The sequence below is a fragment of the Molothrus aeneus genome, chromosome 17 (genome assembly GCF_037042795.1).
Source record: "Molothrus aeneus isolate 106 chromosome 17, BPBGC_Maene_1.0, whole genome shotgun sequence".
In the NCBI taxonomy this organism is placed as follows: domain Eukaryota; kingdom Metazoa; phylum Chordata; class Aves; order Passeriformes; family Icteridae; genus Molothrus; species Molothrus aeneus.
The window spans coordinates 11,564,114-11,590,261 of record NC_089662.1 but is presented as its reverse complement, the minus strand read 5'-3'; the positions used below and the strand labels follow the sequence as shown (position 1 = coordinate 11,590,261).

Here is a 26,148-nt window from a genome sequence, read left to right as displayed (position 1 = left end):
AGCTTCATTGAGATGATCTCCATGAAGTGTGAAAATAATAAAATGCAGTCTGTCAAAGTGCTTGTATAGACTACTAGTGAATTGCTGAGAGGTGGGGAAGAGCCCCCACACAGGGACAGCTCTGTCCCAGTGGGGATGGAACCACAGGAACTGGAGCTGCTCCTGGAGGAACTGCCAGGCAGCAATGGGAGGTAAGGACACCCAGTGCAACACAGTCTGTGGCAGTGCAAGGGGGGAAGGAACTCAGGACTCCTGGGAGAGGTGGTGTCAACATTTTAATGTTTGTCTCATTGACTATCAGCTGAATGACCCCATCACTTGACCCAAAGATGTGTTTTTTCCTCTTTATTGTGATTTTTTAACTTGCTGGCTTTTCACAGAAATATGTAACATCATAACTAGCCTTTTAACATACATGTATCTATCATTTTTTATTAATAATACAGGAGTAATTCTTAACAGCAATACAATGATAGTCCAGGTGCAATATACAAAGGCTAAAGAGAAAGGAGAGCAAGGTTTCTTCAGCAGAAGAAGCATTTTCAGTTTGAGATGAGCCACTGTTAACTACAAACTAAACTTGGCTAATAACCCATGTACTGTATGTCCTCTTTAGCAGGGATGCACACTTCCACTGCCAGTAAATATGATACAAAACACATTACAATTATGTTGAAAAACATAATACAATTATAGTAAGGCTAACTTAGAGCAGGTTTGAAATGCCAAACACTGCCCCTGAGCTGAGTCACTGCTGCACCTGAAGCCTGGGGTAGCTCTGAGTGGCTCCATCCTGTCCATGCTCTGATCCTTCCTCAGCCAGCCTGGCCTCTGCTCTGCTCCTGGGGAGGCACAAGCTGTGACACTTCCAGAGCCCCTGAGCCCTGGCCCTCAGCACTGCCTGCTCTGGGGGCTGGGGAGGTGTCTGGACATCCCTGGGCCATGGATTCCTGCTGCAATTTGGGACCACACCTCAGAGGGCACATTTGGCTCAGGGAGGCTGCTCTTCCTCCCAGTGGGAAATAGGCCTGCAGTGCACAATGCCTGTCCATAACTAAAAACAAGGCAGGAGTATTAATTTTCCCACGTGGCCTCATTGTAAGAAAGAATTTGGGCCTTGCAGTGCACTTTTAAAACCTTGCACAGTTTAGAGACAAGTCCTGTTTCACTCAGATGAAATTCAATCAGAGCAGTGGAAAGAAAAGTTTAACATCTCAAGGAGTCCATCTAGTGGAGATCACAGTGAGCACAGGCTCCAAAAAACCCCCAAACCACACAAAAACCAGAAGCTCAGAAAACATTTGTACACTGCTGTAAATGGGATGAATGGACCAAATTACTGGAAATTTCAGTGTAATTATTTCCAGAGAGACAAAACAGCCTTGTGGCTTTAAAATTCTTACCCAAAATATTTGCACAGCAGCTTTATCTGACTTCTTACTGATTTAAAGCAAAATAACAATGATATTGAGTAAAAAACCCAAGAGACAGCATCTGTTTTTCTTGACTGGTTTAATAGAACTATTTGCAAGACAGTTCCAACACAAGTGTTGAGAGTGTCCTCTCAGAAAATCCTACTGAAGTCTAACACCACAGACAAACAGGACTGAGATCAAACCAGGTGGTTTGGTCCCTAAATAATTCCTGGCTTGTATTCTGGATCAGACCCAAAACATTGATTCAAAGTGAAATTCAAAGTGATTTCTCTGAAAGTCAGTTAAGTAACCTATAAAAATTGTTAAACAATTATTTAGAAGTAGTATGTGCTAAAAATAAAATGGCATATTACATTTTAGCAGACTCAGTAAAATAATTCCAAATCTCACAGGTGAGTGGGTAAGTCTTATCCACACATACTTTAATATTAGTAAGGTAAATATACTTTCATTACAGTAGTGTCCTTGAGTGTGACCAAAAAAAAATTTACCAAATTTTCCATTACAAAAGTGTTTATATTCACCTTGAATTTCAGGAAGAAATCTGAAAAATCATTTCAGAATTCTGCCTTTGATTGAAACAAGGTCTGCAATCCCCGGCGAACGTTACACAGCTCCTCTTCTTGCTGTACAAAACAAATTGACATTTATCACTTTTATCACCCTGTATTTATCACATGCTTTTGAAAAAAGGCAGATTCTATTTCATGTATTGCAATCCTGGTGCACTGTACATGCTGCTTAGTCTATCAAATATGGTAATTTTCATCATTAAGACAAAACTAAACGAGTCCATGCACATCTCCCTGTGGCTCCCATCCCTCAGGTAAGGTTGTAAATATAGTAAAGTCAGTGACATTTGCATTCTGACTAATTATTTTTGATAGGGGACTAGAAATCAAAATTTTAGTAATTTAGTGTTCAAACTGCAAAAAAAAAAAAGACAAGATAAATTTATTTACCATTTCTTTTAGAAATTTCTCTTGGAGTCCTTTTATGTCTTCTTTCAGCAGATGCATCTACAAAAAGACACTGAATGTACCTCCTCTGCTCTCAAGTGCCACCACATTTTCAAGCAAACAATGATGTCCCTAAATGTGTCATAACCAAGAGATGCAGATGCACCTGCCCTAGGGAAAAGCATGTTTTAAATTTTTAAATTTTTTTCTTTCTTGGATGAGTAACATCAGTAAACAAAGTCATAGAATCCAGGATAAGTCCTGAGAACTGCACACAGCTTGCAATGGGTGAAATCAAGGCACAAACACTGAATATTGTGAAATTTATGGCAAAAGCTAAAAAAATATTGTGGACATTAATATAATGCTGAGGATAAAATCTTCAGGAAAAAAGGCAATACTGGTATCTGTGGGTGCAACTGAGGAATTATCTCAATGAGCAAAACAGAAGTTCACCATACCTCTGAAGTAAAAACATTTTCTTCACAGCCAACAGAATGATAGATATTCTTTTCAAATGAAGTTTTAAGAATCTGAATTCTGAAGAAATAAAGGCAGTTTAAACAGCTTTGCTACATAAGAACTTGCTACAAAGAGCACAAATACATCCCATTGTTGGGAGTCTATTTGCATTTAAAGCATGGATTAATATCCCCATCATTGTTACTGCTGGAACAGTCCCTCAGCTATGTGGGGAAGTTTAACTGGAGAATAATTACATGAACATTTTAATCTCATTTTCTCATCAACCATCTCTCTTTTATGGAAGGAGTTGCAGAGAGAAGAGAAGTTGTGCTGATCTCCCTCAAGTGAACAGAACAGAAATCTCATCCCAGGATTAGTTGAACCCTACTGACCTCTGCTGCTCATTTTTTATGTACATACTAAAAGTGTGGGAATGCTTTTTCCAAAAGGTCTGGAAAGAAAAATATTAAGAGATATTAATCAATGGGAACTGATTTTCCAAACTAAAAGTAATTGATTTCTAATATGAACAAAATGACAACCACAGGCTGAACACAGAAGGGGCAGGAGTTACACAGCCCCCACAGGAGCTGGAAAAAGCCAGCCCATTAAAGCACTTGTAGGAGTTTATTGTAGGAGGAAAAACATACAGGAGTTCAAACAGTGGATGCATGCAGGAAAATACAGAGGGACCTTGGGATTCCACGAGCATCCTGACACCCCAAAGGCATTACTTGAAATTTGACCCAATTAGAAGCAAAAACGTAAGGGCTTTGAAAAATCAACATTAATGATACTAAATTAAAGATAATGTGAATGATCTACAGATTCCAAAGAATTCCCTTTTACCCATGAGCAAAACAACTGAAATACAAACCGAGAATTCTTTTTCCATGATTTTCAGGGACTGAGAGTCATTTTCAAATTTCTCCAGCTCCTCAGTGAGAGTAAAATGGAACTTGTCCAGCTGCCTGATCCTACCAAAACAAACCAGGTTACTTGCAGAAGGTATTCCCTGCATTTTAAGGATGTTGTAACAGAAATCTGCCATTACTGACCTGCATTCATGGAGTTGGTAACTCATGGTGGCCAAATGCTGATGGGCAGCTCTCAGGGTTTGCTTATTGAAATTGTCCATTTTCCGGGAGCGGTTCTAAGAGGGTGTTTTAACGTCAAATTCAGATTAAATAAAAAAACCCCAAAAAACTGTAATATTCTTTAGAAACTTTAGAAAAAACCCCAAAAAACTGTAATATTCAGTACTGTAACTGCCTATTATCACAACAAACCCCCTTTAAAAATGTAATGGTGTGGTGCAAGCCAAGCTGTCACCCATGTGCTCATGTACTCCCCAAGTGGTGCACATGAAGGGTCTTGCCTCAATTTTCTTGGTAAATTCTTTCTGGAGCTGCTGACAAATGCTGATGGTTGAGCAATCAGGCTTCCAGAATTCTGCATCCAAACCAGACAGGTCATTTGCAGATTGAGTGGAGACACTTTCAGACACTGAAGAGAACAAAAAAAATGTCAAATTCAGTATTATAAAGTCCCCAGTCTGAAGTTAGCACAGGGCCTAGGACAGCTTTTGTTCTACATAAATTAATGTCATCAATTAGATTAGAATCTGTTGCTATTTGCATATCAATTTTCTCACTTTTCATATGGATCCAGTCTCTAAATATCTAGCATTTTTTATTCTTTGCTTTAACACTTAAAATGCCTTTTTATAGATATTCTATTTTCTTGTTAAACCTTGAATTTGTCACATTATTTTAAAACTTTGCACTGTCAGTCCATGACCGACCTCTGCAAGTAGCAGCATCATCTGTTTTAAATAATTTTTTGGGCTGTAAACTTCTTCTTCTCCTTCCTTTCTTTTCCTCCTCTTTGCTTGTTTCTGTCTCATCAGAGCTGCCTTCTGTGGCACTGTGGTAAGTTCGTTTGAGGAATGTTGGTACACTTGGTCCTTCAACAAACATGGAAACAATGCTGGATTTTAGCATTATTTACAACAATGAGATGGGAGGATAAACAAGGTTTTATTGACACATTGCATGCAAACTCTAGGAGGATGTATCTTGGCTTTAAAACATGAGAATTATATAGGAATTAATAACCATCACACTTATAGAGGGCGTGTTCAACTGAGCTCTGACTGATGAGCAAGTCTGGGATTTTTTCTGATAAAACCATTATCCCCATTTTTTTTTTCCCAGTATCAGTAGGAACACCTCTAACTTTTTATCTGGAGCACAACTACCTCTTTACTAAAGCTGCATTTTGGAGCCTGAGTTTTAGTTTTTTTGGGATAATTAAAACAGCAGAGACAATGAGAAAAAGAGTAAGAAACTGAATAGTACTGAAAATATATAAACTATAGGAAGATTTAAAAACTTTGGCCAAATTATTATGCCAAATAAAACATTTTTCTTAACCCTTATGGAGACACATAGGAAGTCTTTTGCTTTGAGTTACATGTCTGTACCTGACTCATTCATGGAGCAATAAGGTTCTCTAATCCAAGGCTGTACTCTACTCCTGCTGGAAGCAGACAATGGGGATGGTGCTACACAATCCTAAAAGAAAAGTCACTGACTTATTTATTAGCTTCAAAATTAAATTGCTTTTAGAAGTGTCCATCAGAGACTCACATTTATGTTGTGAAAAAATATTATTTTTTATTGGAAGTCACTAAGAAAATATTGACTCCCTGTTATATTTTTTTACATATGTATTGTAAGTGATCTTGTTGGGATATAATTCTTTCACTGTATCCAGATGATAAACCATTATCTAATTTATCTCCAATATTTAAAAGTTAACTATTAGCAGTCCCAAAATCTGTGTTAACTACTGAGATGCATTTCCCTTAAACCTCAGCACGTGCAGAGGAGATAACAGAGATGCCAAGCTGCAGCTCTGTTCTGGAGAGCAAGGAATGCACTAACTCACCTCTTTACTTTTAGGGAGAGCTTTGGTGGGATCCTGGAGCTTGCCTTTAGCACAAATGTCTGAAAAGCAAGACTGGGGACTTGAATCCTCACTGTTACTCCGTGCTTCCAGCACAGCTCCCTTGGCATGTTTTCCACTGTCAGCATTATATGCTGTTAAACTGAGCTACACATTGAGGGAAAAAGAAATCATTGTTGACAGGAGATGTCCCTTAAACATCATCACTTGTAAGCTGATAAAGCAAAAAGCTGCAGGTCTCTTCTGAAGAGCAATGAATTCAGGAACATACCTCTTCCTTATTCTTGGGGATAGGTTTAGTGATATCCTGAAGCTTCCCTTTAACAGAAAAAGTGTCTGAAATGCGACGTTGGAAACTCGACTCTTCATTATTGTTACAGATTTCTGCTACAGCTCCCTTGGAATTTTTGCCACTGACAGTTTTATATGTGGTTAAGCTGAGCTGCACATGAACAAAAAACCCCAAGCATTATTGAGAGAAGAAGCAAGAAACAGTTGGCAGCCAAATGGAACAATTTCAGTTAAAACAACTCTAGAGAAAGGTTAATGCTCTTACCAATGATGCTTCAGTTAAAACTGGTGAGAAGCTTTTCCTTCCAAATGCCAACTTTGTTGTCTCAGGGGATTCAGTTACACCCAGACTTTGCATAGTCTTGTTTTGTGGACAGAAATTACTGGGAGAGGATCCTTTCTCAGAGTTCAGCATTCCTCTGTCCTCTGGTGATGACTCCTGCAGACCAAGTGACCTCTCACTGGAGCTGGGCTCTGGGCTGGCATCTCCTGACACCCTCTCAGCACCTGGGGAACAGTTCCTGCACTGTCAGCACCAGAGGGGGGATACACAGGGCCAGCAAAGCCCCACACTGCTCCCTGCTCCAGCCCTGGCAGTTTCCAAGTCTCAAATGTGTGGGATTTGGCACAGGCCTTGCCACCCTTCCCCTTTCTCCCTCTGCCACAGTTTCAGCAGTACCAGATTTGCTCTAACACTGATATAATGTGTTTCTGTATTACCCTGATTCAAAGAACTGCACCAACCTACACAAGTGTTAGTGACAGATTAATACAACTCCTTAAATTCTGTGCAACAACTGGAATTATGAGATACCTCATTTTAAAAGCATGAAATAAATGTTAAATTGTACTGCTGTGATAACCCTCAATTAACCTCCACCTCAGTACTGCTAGAAATTAGAAGTGAAAACACCTACATCTCATTGTCTCAGGGGAGGCAGGGTCCTCAGCTGAAGGCATTTCCAGTTCCCTCTGCTCTGCAGAATTCCTGGATTCAGCCAGTGCCTTCTGCACATAGCTGTCCACTCTCTTTGGCTCCACAGGTACAGCCTGCAGTACCTTTGGCTGCTTGTAATCCTTGTTTGGCCCATTCATATGTTTCTATCAAAATACAAAAGTTATACAAACATCTTTGTAACCACAGTGTCCATAGAAGCTGATAAAGAGAGACAGAGGTCTGTTATCTATATACCATTGATCAAGCAGAAGGAGCACCAACAGAAGTACCTAAATCCATAAAAAGATCAGGTTTTCCAACATTAATAAACACTGATTTTCTTTAACTCAACACAAATTTCTGTTCTTATGAACTACTTAACTCCTGGAGGCAATCACTGATGTTTCAGGATTTAATGAATAAAGCTTATAAACCTTTTCATATATATTGACATGTTATGCTAAAACAATGAAAATGTTTTAGCAACCAGTGTTCCTTTGCTAAAAATCCATTTGGATATTCAGCAAATGTATTGACACAGCATTACCAGCACCACATCAACTCAACAAGATTTGGCTCACTAAACCCTCCCAATTTAAGGACATTTTCAAAATATTGTCACATTTTCAAAATAAAGCACACAGTAGTTCTTTGCAGCAGAACAAATCTCATAAATAGAAACCAAAATCTATTATGACTGAGAAGATTATTCAGGACTGATTTTCTTAGCAGCTCAATACTTATCATTTAAAAAGTTAAAAATATTAAAAGAAAATTAAATTAACTTCAATTTGCTTATGTTGGGCACTTAAGCAAAGTACAGGAGTACCAAGTACAAAGCAGGGCAGAGTTTACTTTGAAAAACATGGCAGGAATGGATTTTTAATAATCAAGTGGAGCTGCACACCTGTGTTTTGGATTTCTCCTCCTTGGAGGTGCATGTTGGAATCCTTTCTTCACTCTCAGACTCAGAACTGGAAGGCTCTTTGTAATTTTTTGTTGCTGCTGCTCTTCGAGGGAGCTTTTCTCTGGTGGATTTTACCAGCATTTCATCCATTTTTGAACTCTGGGGTTTACATTTGTTACTCTTTGGAAGAATAAAATCATCTTCAGTTAACAAGAATGATTAATACATACATAAGATAAAATGGCAGACAACTTGGTTTGATTACTTGAAATTAAAAAGGTTTAAAAAGCTTTTTACCAAAGCTCAGAGAATCCAACCATCAGTCTACTAAAACCAGCACCCAATGTACAAAATCATTCTAACTCACTCCTGACTGAAAAACCAGCTAAATATTATATGAAAAGAACACAGTACTTGAAAAAATAAACTGTATTTAACAAATGATCTGGGAGAAATGTCACATATTTATGAAAAATTATTTTAAATCACTTTCTGGGGGGAATGAAGAGATTTTTAGTCCATATTAAAATTCTAGCTACCAATTCACGGTTACCTTTTTCTTAGTTGCATTTTTGCCTTTAGCTTTTTCCATGTGGAAAGCAGGTTCCAAGGATTTTTTTGCTGCTACAATACAAGAAGGTTGAAAAATCAGGAAAATACTCAAATGTTTGACATTAGTTTCAGCTGTAAAATAACAGAATCACTTTCATGCCCACAAATTGTTTGATTCATTAACTGCTTTCAGCCCATTATTTTGAAAAAGACATTTTAATTGACAATAACTTGTACCTGTCCCAGCCTTCCACACTTTTCCACATTAAAATACAGAATTTATGTAAATTGATCTTTATAAATTATTAGAACTAACTTAAAAATTCTTTATGCTTAGAAACAAGACAAAAAAAATATATAACATTTGCAACACAGCACATGCCATGCTGTGCACTTTCTATCTATGGACAAGTTACTGCAGCATTTCTCAGAAATATGAAAAATAATTCTTACTTTTGTCTGTGGTCATTGGTTTCCCTGATTTTTTACTTCTACTGTAATCAATTATCTGGGCTTTAGGTTTCCTCTTGGATTCCTGCAGCCAGCTAATCTCTGTCTTGCTGTCATCCCCTCTGTTTTCTGTGTCTGAGTCACTAAAGAGATGCTTCTTGTCTCGATTGTTTCTGGTCTACAAAACCCAAAAAAGTTCCTAAGTTATTAATTTTTATACACAGCCTGCTTACATAACTGGAATTTAAAGGCAGGAGGACAAGCTGTGCTGATCCATAAAAATCTGAGCCTTACCTTTTTTCCTGCCTTCCCTTCTGTGCTGGATTTATTGATGGTTTTGCTCCTTAATCAGAGAAATAAAACCCATCTTTACACAATACATTTTAAAATAGTTGTTCTCAAGCTTTTTACTATTCCCATGATATCTGGATTAAGGCTTTAAACAAAGGTACAGACTTTTGCTTCCACATGATTTTGGGATTACCTGTGCACCTTAAACCCTAAAGGCTGTGTTTGTTTCCCAATTATCAGTAGGAGTACACAGCAACAACACCCCCCTTTCCAGGAGGATCATTAACCAAAACCACCCCCCTCTATTCAGCACTTTCTCTCCCTGTAGTTTTCCATGAGGAGAACTATTTCCTTCATGGAACACATCCTTTGCTTTTTATCACCTTCCCAAAGGACCATCCAGGAACAGCCTAGGAGAACACAGCAGTGTTTATTGCTTAAAAAACCAACCCAGCCAAGATATTCTTGTCATGCAGCACTCCCTGGAATATTGTGACTGCCTGCTGGAGAGTGCAGGCTGTTCCAGGATAATCAGCAACCAAAACAGAACATCCTACCCTTTTCTGTTTGCCTCTGTATGAACACTCAGTTCAGTCACACACAATTCTTGGATCTAAAAATGCAAACAGAGAAGAAACAAAGGAAGATTTTCAATGGTTACGGAATCTGTACAAAATTAAACAGGCCACCTGCCAGTAACTGCTAAGGAGGTTTTATTCCTTAGTTATTACACTCAGCAATTAAGGGTCATTAATTTCTACCTTAGAATTTATTTAATAGAGCTGGCAGTTAAAGCCAACAGCAACTGACTGAAGCTTTCAGGATCTCAAAGCAATACAAGAGCTCCCACCCACCTGCTTCACAACCTTCCCCAATTCACTCCTCTGAGCCACAAGAAGCAAAACTATCTTTTATCATCATTATATTTTCTTTTTGCTCCAACATCTGCACAAATATGTCTTTAAAATGGGGATTAGAAAGATGCCAATAACATTTTCAGGATAATTTAAAATAATGATACTCCTAACACACTGTTTAATTTTTAATTCAGGAAAAACATCATCATGCCTGAATTCCTTAATTCAGAAAAAACACCTCATGCCTGAAGTGGCCAGAATCTTAAGAGAGAGTCTATTGTTCAGTATTTGAGAATGCTGGAGGTATTTACAAGACAAACTTTCTCCCCACTTAGTTCGCTGATATAATTTGAATTTTCTGATCTTAATTATACTTTCAGTACAACATTTGACTGATTTCCTTTCTATTCTATTCATAATAGAAATTTCAGTTATTTCTTACTCCAAGCTTGATTGTAGGCTCATCAAACCCGCTGATGTTAAAGTTGTAGACATCATCCCTGTCAAACAGTCAGAGATCAATTTTGTGACTGAATTAATGAAAATTTCACAGAATCAGGTGTGGGCAATCAGTAGTTGTAACTACTTACAGGACATGGCCAGCAGTTATATTGAGAAAAGAAGCAGTTTTTAGGGTCCTGTCCTGAACTTCTTCCTATCCATAAATGAAAAGTTATCTCTGTCAAATTTGGACTGTGCATTCATAGACACTGTCATCTCAAAAAGCAACTTCTTCATCATGAAGATAATCAGGTTGATTAGCAACAGCTCAATATGGCAAAACATACCTGCAGTCAATGCATACTTAACATCTACAGATACTTAATATTCAATGGTATTTATGAACTTTCCCTTTACACCTATTGACTTCCACCATCTATGTACATATTAAAAACAATTCCAACAAAAGCTCTAATGTGTTACCTTGGAGATCCAGGATTTATTTAAATGGGCCCTAAAAATAAAGATACATTTTGTTAAATGCTAATTAGAATATATGCATCAGAAAACTGCCTATATTAAAAAACCCCATCAAACCCAGTAAATTTATTCATGCATTTAAATACAACATCAATTAAAAGATGGATTAAAAGAGCCCAGCCCCTTTCATTTATTAGCATTCATGGGTACATCACAGAAACAGCCAGAGGCACACAAAAACAGCACAAAAGGTTCAGATTGTACCTGTTAAAGCCCAGGGAATCTCTTGCTTTGCTCTTCTCATCACTCTTGTCTCTGTATCTGTCACTGATTTTACTGATCAGTGATTTGGCTGCATCTGCCATTTCTTTAGACTTTGCTTTCTGTAAAAACAGTTTAACACTCAACTTTCAACAGAAGAACAAAGCTGCAAACAGAACTTCAGGTTCCTAAGAACCCCCTAAACTTCATTAAATGTCTCTTAATGGATTAAATTGCATTCATTTGAAAACCATTTTCCCTTGCATGACAATAAACCCAGCAGTTTTGAAACACTGAAAATTGGACAATTCTCTTAAATGCATTTGAAAGAAACAAAGGTAAGAAACTCTCACTGTCTTTGACTGTTTTGGATTTGCAGTCTCTTTTCTGAGGAGAACATCAAGGTCCTCTTGTGCAAGATCAGAATGCAAAGATGTGTCAGACACTCTGGCTGAAAGAAATGTTTTAAACCATGGTTCAGTGGTAGTTTCAGGATTTTTCCCTTCTGTATTTAAGTTTCTGTTCCCAATGATCAACACTCTGACTCTCCACTGAGGATGGTATCAATTTAATTTGCTCGGTTCTGTTTTTTTCATTTGTTTATTTGGAGAGGTACTTCAAAAAGCTGAATAAATGCTTTTTGTTTTACAGCTCTTTGGCTACCAATAGTAATAAAGGGAAAAACAATCATCACTGCCAGTTAATTTCTCTGAATCTAGTTTTGAGAGCAGCTGTTGACCAAGTGTGACCCTCACCTGGATGGGATGCACGTGCCAGTGACAGATTTGCCTTCTGCTTGTCCCCAGTTGTTACATTCTTCTCAGGAAGAGGGAATGTTCTTTTTTTCCATGTTTCAGTTTTATCAAAAGAAGTCTCCAAAAGACCAGGCAGCCTAACAAGGACAACACCATCCTACTGTCAGAACTTGAGTCTTAATTACAATAAAAGTGTATCATAAATAGGAAAATGATTATATCTTAGAGATGTCAAAGCATTTTACATTGCAACAAAATGTCAATTCTGGTAATGCTTGAAAATTCTCCCTTCAAAGTGAGTGACAACAATGACTTGGAATTCTTTTCTAGTACTTACAAAGGTTTGTTGCTTCTCCCAACTGGCTGAGAATCAGGAACAATATCTAACACTTCATCTAAATGAGACATTAATTTGGTGTCAATTATTATGGCAAAAGAAAAAATTAAAATAATTACAAAAGTAAGGACTAGCAATGCTTGTAAAATTACTTGCCTAAAGTTTGCTTTTCTGTGGTCTCTTGTACCCTTTTTAAGACTTCTTCAGAACGCATTTGCTACAGTGAATGACACCCAAAAGGAAATATTAGTGCAGGACCATCAGCAGTACAACCTCATAAACTTGTGCTTTTTCTAAGAAAACACGACTTTCTTGTTCTCACTTCATGGAAGTGCTGTTCCAGTACCTTCCCTTGTATTTTTGCCTCATTCCTGGTATCTGACTTCCTAATGTGGTCTGTTTCACAGAATTCATTGTCTGCTGTGCATCTCTGCCCACTCTAAAAGCACAGTAAGTAACACTGCCACTTCCAGCCCATAAAAGCCAAAGAAATGCTCTAAAGAAAACATTCTGTGCATGAAAGCCCTTTTCAAAGCATGGCTGTATCAAAAATGCTTCAGAGTCCCATAGTCTGGGGCTTGGCCTGAATCTGAGCAAGGCAGACATTTACAACATTTATGTGTTTTTGATTCATAGTAGTGAATGCCTGATCAAAAATGCACTAAAAAAATCAATGCTTGAAATGCTGCAAGCTGAAGACCATTTCACAAGCACAGCTGAATATATTCTGTGTTTAGGACTATTTCACTACTGCATAACCAATTAGAAATTATTGCATGCACCTTTCTCCTGTTATACACAAAGGAAGAACTGAGGTTCCAGAAATAGGAAGTTAATTCTGGGGTCAGGACTGATGAGTGAATGCAAATTGGGCCTAATTTTGTTAGAGTTCAGTCTGACTTCAAACATGTTAAACCTGAATTTCTGAGGGCAAGAAAATATAATGCAATAAAGTAAAACATATGATTTTCTAAAAGTGACTGGCTTCCTGTAAAACTCTAGCTCTTTAAAGTATGATTTAGGAACAAATTAGAATAGAAATGAATGTTATTCTAAGAAAAGGACTTAGCTACAGAGGACATGCGTACTCCAGGAGGTTCCTGATAGAAATTCTTTGTTCTGCTCTCATTTATTGCATCATTGTCAGACCTGTTAGTAGAGCTGGTCATTTCCAAAGGCAATTTACATCTCCCTTTGAAAGGAGTGGCTGAAACAAAACAGAGATGTGTTAGAACTCCATCAGTTCTCCCCTTACAAAAGGAAGAGTTTTGCTCACTATCACAGCTATTCCACAAACTCCAACAAAACTGGTTAGTTTTGATACCATCCCCTTCTGGACCTTTAATAATTCCATTTATTCCAACTCTGTTATGTGGAGATTAAGAGCCCACTGATTATGGATGACTGGAGGCAGAAGCAAAGCTTGTTACAGGCTGGATCTGGTAGAAAATAGTTGGTTTCTATTTAAAGGCTTCAGTGTAATGTATTTTTACTGAGTTTTCAGCAGGCTCCAGCACCTGCCAGCAGCAGCAGAAGTGCCAGGTGGCCCTGGGCTGTTGGGAAGGCAGCTTCCCCCTGTCCCACACCCTGTCTATGGACCAGGAGCAAGTGCCCCTTCAACTTTTCAAGTCTTAAACATCTGCTCAGGAGATTTTATCTTTCTCCTTTTCATTTCCAGCTGTGCCAAGGATCACAGTTCATGCCTGAGTTTCAAAGACCATTCCCAGTGTATTTTTACCCTGAAAGCACCAGCAAACTTACATGTGCTGACAAAAAAGAGTGAGCTCCTTGTGGACACACTGGTAGTTCCAGGAACACACACAGATGCTTCAGACACTTTCCTTTTATGGGATGGAGTTATCTTGGGGAACACAAAGAACTTGACCATAATACACTGATTTAAGGATGACAGCACAAGAATTCAGAACTTTTATTACCAAGAGTCTCTTGTCCATTTTTGGAGTGTCAATTGCTGCTGCTGCAGGCATCAAGGCAATGTGATTTTTATGCAATTATATTTCTACAAAATATTTTTAAACTGAGATTTGTGGGTTTTGTTTTCTAAATTAATTCAATGAAGTATTGGCAAATCCTATCCCTTGTGCACCAAGGGATTCCCTGGAGATTCTGCAGAGCTACCATCTAAGCACAAACTGGTTTCTGAACACCCACTATTGCACCAGGAAGACACAGTAACTGTTTTAGTTTGTAGCCCCTCTCCAGCAGGGCTACATACTTGAGGCCATACTTGACTTTTCCATACTGGGACATCTGAGCATATCCTCAAAAACTTCTCTTTCAAGAGAATTCTCAGAGCATCATGGTCTAGAGATCATTAACAATTCCTTTTTATTTCTGTCACGTTACTGTAGTTTCAAAATACCAACAAATTTTTTAGCAAAAGATTTTTCTAGCTTAGTATCAAGTCATGAGAAAGACAATCCAACTTTTATTACAGTACTGACTATATTGCAAGTGTCAAATAAGAAGGTGTTTAGACTATTAAATACTACAAATATTTATACTGACATGCATTTTCTCCCTACTCCTCTTTTTTTTGACAACCCTATTTACCTTGGAGGAAACACCTTGGAGTTTTTCTTGACTGTTACTTTTACTCTGAGTCCTCAAACTTCCAGGAGATTGCTGAGCTTTGTATTTACTGAGTTTCTCCTTCTCCTCTCCAGATTTTTCTTTGAATCCTGGTGACAACTGACTTTCTGGTACCATTACCTATAGAGTATTTTAATTTCTTTTAATTTGTGTACAATATTTGGATTTTATAATGTTTTATTTTTATACAAACACACATAGCATCTTCTTTACCCCAAGTAACACATCCCCCACTGGAGAGTCTGTTAAACTTAAGAGGTTACAGACTTTTAGTTTGAAAAACTTCCAACTTAATTGCTATTTTTGTTACAAGGATGGCTTTTCAAGTAACAATGCACATAAAAGAACTTGCCCTGTGCATATTTATGTTTTATTCTATGATTTGGATATTAGTATCTCCCCAAAAAACCAATACATACATACTAGACACCAGTTGCCTGGCTTTACACTTATCTGTACTTATTATTATTTTAAAGTCCTTGTTTTTACTGTTTATAAATGATGAATAATCAGACTAATTGAACAACCCCAAGAAACCATCTCAGCACACTGAGGCAGAATACCTGTGATCCACTTTCATCAAAGACAATGTGGACAGTTGTTTTGGCTACTGATGCAGACTGCTTCTTGCTGAAATCCTGCAAAGGGATTTGTCAAAACAGACACTTGGCTCTTTTTTTAAACAAGAAACAAAATACTTAAGTGAGAGATCTGTAAGTGTCTGGAATCAGACTACAGAGGAAAACAGACTGCACAAATTCACAGCAGTTTCATCCCTCAGGAGCTCCTCAGTCAGACTTCAGGCCAGAGCAGTTTGTTGGAAGCAGAAAGGTGTAAGGTGTGGCTTGCTAGAAATGTTTTACTAAATGAGTAAATTCATGAGTGTTACTTGCACTGCAAAACAAGACAGCTCATGAATCATTTCTGGAAGGATTTGTAAGCAACCAGGCTGTGTTTCTGGAAAAGTAAATATGCACAATTTGACATTAAGGTATGGTGTTCTCTTTCCAGCCTGGAAGTTTTTGTTGCAATTCATTTCCAATGTTGGAATGAAAGAACCATTTCAGGTGCTTGAGTCCAGCACTTGAGCCCAGCACTAACCCATGTCCCCAAGTGCCACATCCTCGTGTGTCTTAAACAACCCCAGGGATGGGGACTCCACCACTGCTCTGGCAGCCTGGGCCAGGCCTTGACAACCCCTCCAGTGGAAAGAATTTCCTAAAATCCAACCAAAGCCTCCCCTGCTGCAGCTTGAGGCCATTTCCTCTTGTCCTTATGAAGCACCTTTCCCAAAGCTCAGCACATGGTGAGTTCTGTAGCAGTGATGTTAATGAGAAACTTTTGGTATGGAGAGATTCCAATAATCACAGCTGGAACTTTTAAATGGCAATGAGACATTGAGTTTGAATCAATTGAAAACTATTCAAAAAGGTGTTTAAATCTTACCTTACACTTATGAAATCCATAGACCTTTATGATCACATCCTTGATTTCCAAGATAGAATCAAAACAGAAAAGAAATTTCTCTCCTTCAAGAGCACCCACACTCATTGGGCTTTTTAGATCTATTGTTAATAATTTCTTTGAATCTTTTTCTGGACAAAAACAAAATTTGAAAAGCAGCTTCATTTCAATTAAACAGCATCTCATATAATCTTTGGCAACACATGACACATTCTTCAGTTCAGGTACTAAGATTAATATTTTATTTAATTCCCTCTAATCTACAATAATTTTATTAACAAAAAAAATCTAATGTTTGTATTTTAGAAATACTTATTCTGTATATTATTAAAGAGAATTTTCTTTGAAGGTTACTTACTATAGCTGCAGACAAATTACAGGTATTTACTGTTCTAACAAGTTCAAAAGGAATATTGTTACCTGCCATTGTTTTATGCCTTATTTTGTATTGAAATAACTCTAAGACATAATTATTAAATTATTTTCCTAAAATCATACCAGCACACCCAAAGTGCAGATGTGACTGCAGTGCAGTTTTGTCCCTGATAAAAACAGTTCCTACAATATTCTAAGTGAGAATTCTGCTTTGCTAGAATTAAGTCAGTACTTTAAGGTTAATCAAATTGAAATTAGATTGAAAATCCAAGTTAGAATACAATGAAAGGTCCCATTTTTGAGTTCAAATACCTTCCAGGCTGTACATGCTGACATCTTCTTCTTGTATAATGACTGTTTCCCACTGCTGGTCCTTATATGAAAAACACATTTTGAAAGATAGAAAAGTATTATATCACAATTAACAGAAATCCAGTGATCAAAGTCATCCAGTGACAAATTCCCAACTTTTTAAACCTCTGTTACAGAGTGACAGGAACTTGTGCTTCACTATTTCTCACTGTGCACGTGGTAAACTATTCCCAAACAGCATTGGAAGTCATTACTGTGAAATTATTTGATCTGAATATCAACAAATCTGATTTTTTTTTTTAGCCCCATCATCAGTGGAATGCACATGTGAGCATGGGGAAATGAAATCTGACACACTCCAAGGAATGTGGATTTGCTGCCTCAGGAGAACCTGGAGGGAGACAAAACTCAGCTTACTGCATCCTCTGCTGCCACATAGAAGGAAATACTTCTGCTGCCAATGTTGAAATCAATCCAAAACTCTTCCACGTTTTCATCCAATGGTATCTGCAGCTAAAACAAAAAGAATAAGATCAAACAGAGCAGAGAGCACTGATTACTAGCAGCTAAGAAGCCTCATGTTGGTCTGAACCCCTGACAAACTTTCAGTCCATGCCTATTTTATACTTCTGAAAAAAGGTAATTTTCTTATTTTTATCTCGATTTTTTCTTAACTAGAAGGCAGAAAACCTTACCTCATACTCATCAAGAGCTGCTGATAAACATGGGAATGTAAAAACCCTGTAAGAAAAGGATATTTTTTCAAGTATTCTATAATGCTGTAAATAAATTTTGCAGATCTGAACATAGCAAATGGATTCTGTTTGCACAAGCTTTAGAGACTTAGAGATCCCAGCAAAGTGATTTTTACCCCAAGGAGGTAACATGAAATTTAATCACAACATAAAATCATAAAAGAGAAAATACATTAGCATAAAAAAATAAATCAGTTTTACCTTCTTTTGTCTCCAAGCATGCCATTCACCTGGTTGAGAAATTTTCTGCAATCCTATTAAAACATAGACATTTCTTATAGAATTGTAAGATGGAAGTTTCCCTCCCTGGAAATATTCCTCATGTGACTTACTGTCTCAAACTCTGAATCTTTAATTCCTTTAAATGCACTGGACACAAACTCCATGGGAAACAACTGGGAGGCCAGAACTCTCCTCTGCTTCTCTGACACCATTCTGCACAGAGCTTCTGTGATGGCCACTTGTGTGTCATAGTCTGCAGCCAAGATAATTCAGAGCAGGAGCAGATTGAAATAACTACTGAGGTGGACAATGTTATCAGGAAACTGGGGTAAGCAGTGCTGAACATAATCTAGATCCCACTAGATCCAAACATGTAACCATAAAGGATAATTAGAAAAAGAACTAAGGGAATAACAATGGCTAAACAAGTTATTTTTCAAAATGAACCAAACTTTCCAGGGCTGTCAGAGTGACATCAGGTGTCTGAACAAGAGAGAGAAGTTCTCAACTTTCATCTCTCTGAGCTGGGAAATTGCTGGATACCAAAATGATCCCTGAGGGAAGTTGCAGTACTACTACCCATGGCCACAGCTCCCAGCCTCAAAGATTGACTGGTTTATCATTTTTCCTATTTGAAAACTTTAATTCTAGAAAACCAAAAACTTCCATGAGTTTTCCATCCACTGGACAGACAGAAACATTCCAGGTTGCAGACTGTTTTCATGCAGTACTTAGATTTTTATTATTAGATAACCCTAACCATAACATTCTGCAGCTTCCAAATGCCTTCTCTGCTTTCTTAACTGGTCTGCATCAAATTAAGAAGCTCAATACTAAATTAAGTCCCATGCTCACCTCCAGCATCCAAAATTGTCCTCCCCATTTCACTCCTGCCAAACAAAGGAACATTTCATCAAAATGTGACAGCAACACAAGGGCAAATAATAAGTTTATAATAAACTTTCCAAGTATGAGAAAAACCCCTGATTCTGTTAAGACTTCCAAGGGGTAAATACCTCTGGGAGCACTGCTTGGGGACCTGAATCACCTGACAGATACAATTTTGACTCTATTTGCTTTTCTGAAGTGCTGTAAAATGATTTCCAGTGCAAACAGCCCAACCTTCTGGTGGTGAAAGCACATCTTTACAAACAGGAGTTTAATTATTGGATGACAACTGGGATGGGGAGAAGCCTGATTCAGACTGGGAAAGAGAGGAAAATTCAGGCTTCTGATGGAGAGTAACCCATGAAAATACCTGTCCATAGCCATCACCACTGAGAATTCATAGCAAGTGCAAAAGTTGAGTTAAACAGGGACCAATCTGCACAACAGCTGAGTAAAAACCACCTCCCAACTCTGCAAATGATGGAATGCTATAAAATTATACTGAAGATCAGTTACATGACAAGCAACATCTCCTTTGTAGAAAGTATCTTTTTCTTGGAATCTCGAGGGATCTTCTCAAGCAATAAATTAAGTTTTTTTATTACCTAAGAAGAATGGAAAAAAGGGAATATAAAGTAAGTTTGTTAAACTTTGAGTTATTCTTATTTTAATGTATTGTAATGTATTTCATACCACTGAAGAAAGCAACAGGCTTAAGTAACTGCAAAACAAGAAAAGATAACAAATTTTACATGATTTTAAATGGTATTCATCATGCTAAAACAACCTCAATTTCAATCAATTACTTTAGTTTCAATGGGAACAGTAGTTGTTCAACAAGTGTTTCTTATTTGCAGGTTTAAATACAGAAAATCTCCCAAAGCCAGAATTCTGTCTGCAGTTGATTGCTGAACTAAAGTGTACCTTAAATTAGCATAAAAACCTTTCCTTTGGGGATGCAGCCTTTACAAAAGACTTTTTTGTAACATTCCCTTTCTTTAGGGGGAAAATCCCCTGACAACACGAGGTCACTAAAACAAACAGGAGAAATTCAAAGTGTACTGGAAGGAATGCAAATCTCCTGCAAGTGACTAAAGAATTAACAACCAACAACCTTAATCCTGTTTCTAGCACTTGCAGAGCTCATTTTTTTCCTATGCTTTTAAACAGCTTCCTCACCAGAACTTTCATATCACTGTTTTGGAATTGACTCTTAACAAAACCCCAACAAACAAACAAAAAGCCCCCACAACCACAGGTCAGTAATCTGAAACACCCCAACATATAAACAACAACAAACATTCCCAGAGAAACATTATACAACCCCTCTGATCCTAGAGCACTACAATATTCTCTGTTTTGTAGCATCTGCACAGTTAAAGAACTCTCTCCACAAAATCTGTTAACACACTAACCAGGAAACTGCTGCTTAGAAAGAAGGATGTTTACCTCCTGCTGAACATAAATATTAATTCTTGCATCAGTAATGAGGGAACACGTTCTCAGAACAAAGTTTTCTAGTATTTGCATTTTACCTAACAGGAAAGAAAGAAATCAAAGAGTTGTCAAGAGTCTGTTAGGGTGCCCCTCATAAACATTTGGGAAAGGATTCATTTTCATTTAGAAATTAAATACAGTGTGTCTGTCTTTTTATAAAGGATTAGTGATATGCAAAACAGAATAGTTACTTCAATTTACAGAAACCATGTTTCTATTCCTGTGCATCACTGTGTAATTCCCCTGGGCAGGAGATCATTAATTTTTTACATGTGATTGGTCAAGTCCATAACTCAGCTCTCTGGGACACAGCTCAGGTGCTGGAGTTTCTCTCCCCAGGGCCAAGGAAATGAATCCTTCACTCTGACCATGACACCAAACACTCTGTGGGGCCTTTGCCCCCAGTGCCACACGGAAAGGGAAGGGCAGGGTGACACTCCCAAGGACAAGGGCCATAAGGAAGGATCACTGGGCTGTGCTGAGCTGTGACAGGACCTTAGGAGAAACTTATTGTAGGAACAACTCAGTTCATTTGCCATCTCTGGAACTTACTGTGCTTGTTTTATTATTGACAACAGAAAGTGATAAGGAAATCTGTCCATAGAGAAACCCCAAACTAAAGCTGATGCTTTAGGGGAAATGAGAAAAGGGGTCCTATGTGTGTCCTGAAAAAGACATTTTAAACTCTCATTTCTGCTTTTTAAGCTCACCTTCAGGTCTGCTATCACACACAACCTGCAATTAAAAAAAATCATTTTGATAAAGAAAATATTACAGCATTACAAAAAATTATGCAACATGGACCTGAAGAAAGTAATCAAAAAGTATTTCAGATTTTGAAATTATTTTGTCCTTAACAAAGAATCTAAGATATTATCCCTACTAACAAGTGTGTTTTCCCAAAATTATATTTCAGTTAAATTTACTGAAATTATTTCACCAATGACAACAATTTTCATGGAGAGAAGAAAACTCAAAGAGATCTTATAAACTGGATTAGCATCCCAATAATGGGTGTAATCAAAATTTAATAAAGATTGAAGTTTTTTTTGTTAATTCAGCATTCAGTGTTACTGGTTTTTTTATTTCATGATGCCAGCCAAGAACAGAAATTAGTATGACTACAGCAAACTGTTTAACCAAAATGATTTATAATCTATTTCAGAAGTCATTGTAATGCTAACTTGAGGAAGATATTAAACAGAAACATATTTAGGGTCCTTTTACTGCTAAACTAGTAACAATTACTTTGACAAATTTTATTATCAATGTATTTTTACCAGCAACGTGATGAAGAAATCCTCAGCCAGAGTTGTAATCATTTCATTCTTTTCATCTCCTCTGAGGACCAAAATTCCTTTTAACTTTTCAAACCAATTGACCATGTAAAGGGAAAACAAAGGTGAATCTATTTTAATAGCCTGGAACAGGACAATGGTTTGTATTCTACTTCAGTAAAACTACACAAACTCTGAAATTATTAAAACAACAACAGCAGCCCCACTCTGCTGAGCAGATGTTAGCCCCAGACTGAAATTCTCCACTCAGGCCAAACAAAATCAGGTGGTTTTAAGGACTTTTTAGCACAAAAATTGGAGATCTGCTTTGACACCTGCCTCCACAGAAAAAGCAGCTGAAAATTGGTAATGGCTGAATGGAAGTGTGTTGTTTGATGAATGCAAGCATAAAGTTATCACCCTGGTTTTGTTTGTTATTAAATTTTGTTTATTATTTTGGGCCCTTGTAATGTATTTCATGACACTGAAGAAAGCAACAGGCTTCAGTAACTCAAACCAAGAGAAGATGAGTTCTAGATGACTTTAAATGGTATTTATGTTACTAAAACAACCTCATTTTCAATAAATTACATTAGTTTCAATTGGAACAGAAGTTGTTCAACAGTTGTTTCTTATTTGCAGGTTTATTATTATTATTATTATTATTTTGTTTCTTTATTATTTGCTTATTATTAAAGCAGTTGAGAAGGCAATTGAGTAACTCTCATCTGATTTTGCCATTAATTCTCTCCAGTGAAATCTCTGGGGAAAGCAGAAAGGAAGTGGGGTCTGTTCAGTTTTTGCTGAGTTACAAATTATTAATGCACCTAACATGCAGGTTAAAATAATACCAAACAATTAGAAAATCACTAAAATCTTTTGAAAGAGCAGGTACAAAATGACTGCTGTGTGAATTAACAAAAAAAAATAAATTTAGAGAAACCCCATGGCACCAGGAAATTCTAATTCCTGAGTCAAAAGCAATATAACAAAGCACATGAAAATACATCTTGTTTCAGCTGCTCTAAGCATATCTAAATTAATTATATGCTGTAAGCATATCTAAATTAATTATATGCTGCAACGATTTGCAAAACCCTCACTGGGAGAGAGCAGCATCCCTTTATAAGGGGTTACATGACAAAAAGCATTCAAATATGAACAATATTTGTTGCAGAGTTATGGGAATCTCTTAATTCTGACTCAATCAAGGACCAAATGAAACCCTGAGCTGCCCAGCACTGAAGCATTGCTCATGCACTTTATCCATGTTTATATATTTATTGAGGAGTTCACAGGTGCTTTATGGTTTTACTTATCCTTCCAACAAGGCCGTGTTTTATCATTGCTGTGAGCCCATCTTCTCCTGCTATGCTCATCTTCTTCCCACACTTCTGAATAGCATTTAGTAAAGTAGAAATGCTTTTGACTTCTTGTTTGTCAAGTGCCTGAAATCAAAATTACAACATAAGCTTTAGTCTGAAGTCCCACAAGAACCTGTATTTAATTAAACTGATGCCTTTTTTGTTCTCAAAAGCCACCTTAACTGCAGCTTGAAGGAGAGATTTCATTCATAAAATTTATTTTTGGTTCTTAAATCAACTGCTAGTGTCAATCAAGGCAAATGAAAAAAATCTTTTCCACCCTCTTCCAAAGATGGTGCAGATGATTTTGATGCAATGATTACATTACCCAACACAGAAGCTTATCCAATTTGTTGACAAACTGTTTGCTGCATTTGTGAGAGACATTTTCACATTCTTCCATGGCCAGAAATTGCTCTAAAGATTGGAGATCCTTCTTCCCTGCAGCTTCATCAATTAACTTTTCAAGCTGTAAACAATATACCAAAGTAACTGCATTACTGTATGCTTAACACTGATATAAGACATCTAATTAGCACAGATTTGATGCAAGTTTTACACAATCACCTGCTGCACTTGAAACAAAAGTTCTGATTCACAAAATACGTAAAACCTTAAGAAAAATACGTAAAACCTTAAGAACAGAGCACCCTATCTGTTATGTAAATCTTGCAAATACTTATGCACTGAGATTTTAATTATTTGCTTTAACTGGTTTTAGTTTCCTCATATTACAGCTAAATTCCTACAGAAGTGTTTGTTGTATCAATGCCCCTTACTTGGTGTATTTTACACTTCTGAGTTACCTTATCCATTTTGCCCCTTTATTCTTTCTAAAATTCTTTCAATTACAACTGGATTTCAACATTTTGATCTTAAGTATCACCTCAGTTGATTAATCTCTGCTGAATGCATATGATTTATTTTCATCAGTAGCAATTCCCAGTTCCTCTTGCTTTCCACCCAGCTGCTTTGCACCAAGCCACACCAAAAGAAAATTTCTTCCTACTAACGCTGCACTGCCACACTGAAGACTTTCCTTACAATCAAATGCTAGTAATTAAAACAATCAATGCTCATATCCTGCTCCATCAGCACGTACCTGCATCTCACTCCTGGCTAGCATTTTTGCAGTTCACCAATTCAGCTGCATAAAAGGGAACAATCATCACACTTTTAAAGAGGTTTTACAAACACATTGGGAATCAGTCAAAATACATTATAAACTCCAAAGTTTGTCAGTGTATAAATGCTATTTAAGCAGCTGGGAAAGTTTCTTGCGTGGATAAACCATTGTTTAAAGCAAAGGAGAGGAAGGAATGATCAGTTTCATGGCTGGAAACCCTCAGGATTTCCCAGCAAGGACAGAGCACAGAAGGTCAATGCCAGGTTATTCAGGACAGGTGAGTTAACAGCAAAACTGCATACAGGCCTCACCATAAAATGGTGAATTAAATCATTTAACATAAATACGATAAATGACACAAAAAGACTTCTGGATTATACATACAGTGATGGGCTCTGAAGTGATTGTCACCAGCTAAAAGCAACATGTGGGTAACAGAGGTTTCTGAAAATAGTGTAGTAATACTCAAGAGCAGGAAAAAATTTTTGTGGAACATTTAAGAAAAGTAACAAATCTGTACATGCTTTGTATGAATTATTTTACACCAACAAAATCAAGTGCAGTTAACAACGTGCAGTTTTGGTCTCCCCATCCCAGACATTTACACAGACAGAACAAATAATGATTAAAGACAGGGAATTACTTCTGTAGTAATCAACTGGGAACACAGCCTAGCTACTCCTGCACTAAATAAGACAGAAATAACAAACATGGGGTGATTTTTCATTACTTTTTCCAACACAAGAACGCAGCGGGGCTCCTCAGAGGCCCGTGCTGGCAGCTCACAGCTCTGGGGTCCCGGCCCGCTCCCACAGCCCTGAGGGGGAGGAATCACAATTCCCTTCGCCGCCCTCCAGGCCCCGCTGCCCGCCCCGGCCGGACCCGGGCCCCGGCGCGGCCTCACCGCCCGCCCTCAGCCGCGAGCCCTCAGCGCGGGCCGCGCCCCGCGGGCCCCGCCGGCCAATCAGCGCGCGGCAGCGCGGGCGCGGGCCAATGGCGAGCGGCGGGGGGCGGGCCCTGCGGGCCCTCAGCGCGGCGGGCGCTGCTGGGGCAGCGGGGTTGCCTTTGTCTGCAGCCGCTGTTTAGCGCTGATTTCCGTGCACACACAGAAATTACTGGGCATGGCTGGCTAAACCAGTGTAATCCATTCCTGTGCTTAATTTAGAAACGCTTTCACTGCCCGAGTAGGTGCAAAGACACGCTCGGTTACAGACCTGCTGCGGGCAAAGGGCTTCCACTGACGTCTGTGGTGTTTATTATGCAGAGAGAACTGGATAATGTGCTTAAGTGGAACCCAGCAGTGCACTGGATAATGTGCTTAAATGGAATCCAGCAGTACTGGATAATGTGTTTAAATGGAATCCGACAGTGCCAAAGGCGGGCTTCACCTGCACTGGTGTGGTACTGGTGTATCTGTTGCCATATCACAAATACAGATGATAAAATAAATCTCACCTACTCCAGAAGAGTATCAAGAAATGTCTCCATTCATACGTAGAATAAGCAGCAGTAGTGAAGCATCTAGGAGAGAAGTCACCTTTCACAGCACGTAAACCTGCAGCACTTGTAAATAAAATAGTACTGCTGATTCCCTGAAGTGAGAAAGATAGATAAAAACCCAATACTATAAAAGAAAAAAAACACTGTACAGAAAGTATTTAAAATACCACGAGATGTCACTGTAATGCAAGAAAATGACAAGTGGTGTCAGAAGTGGAGTATCTGCACTGAGGAGCTGGGAGTGGGCAGTGCTGAAGCAGATTTGTAAAACAGCTTTACTGAGAAACCTCCCAAGGACAAAACTTTGCATGAGGAACTTGAAGCATCAGAAATTTTCTATGCAAACTGAATCCTGCATTGTGCTTT

At 38.0% G+C, this 26,148-nt stretch overlaps 1 protein-coding gene across 1 annotated transcript; it reads right to left on the bottom strand.

The window, feature by feature from the left end:
* Positions 1-1,495: 1,495 nt before the first annotated feature.
* SYCP2 (synaptonemal complex protein 2) lies at positions 1,496-24,282 on the bottom strand. Its single transcript, XM_066561571.1, has 45 exons — positions 24,259-24,282; positions 23,485-23,625; positions 23,112-23,240; positions 21,796-21,900; positions 21,226-21,250; positions 20,468-20,553; positions 19,535-19,623; positions 18,986-19,020; positions 18,241-18,383; positions 18,110-18,162; positions 17,849-17,894; positions 17,571-17,666; positions 17,154-17,214; positions 16,449-16,597; positions 15,566-15,640; positions 14,964-15,122; positions 14,151-14,250; positions 13,478-13,596; positions 12,546-12,606; positions 12,390-12,447; positions 12,053-12,189; positions 11,651-11,748; positions 11,301-11,419; positions 11,040-11,070; positions 10,706-10,770; positions 10,558-10,615; positions 10,113-10,142; positions 9,816-9,871; positions 9,262-9,310; positions 8,971-9,145; positions 8,519-8,589; positions 7,966-8,145; positions 7,039-7,222; positions 6,387-6,628; positions 6,102-6,272; positions 5,813-5,977; positions 5,346-5,436; positions 4,665-4,826; positions 4,239-4,366; positions 3,919-4,013; positions 3,738-3,837; positions 3,253-3,311; positions 2,857-2,935; positions 2,399-2,455; positions 1,496-2,062 (listed from the first exon to the last, which is right to left on the bottom strand). Exons 1-45 carry the CDS (start codon positions 24,280-24,282, stop codon positions 1,994-1,996), a joined length of 4,425 nt encoding a protein of 1,474 aa, XP_066417668.1. The 3' UTR covers positions 1,496-1,993.
* Between the last annotated feature and the right edge of the window lie 1,866 nt (positions 24,283-26,148).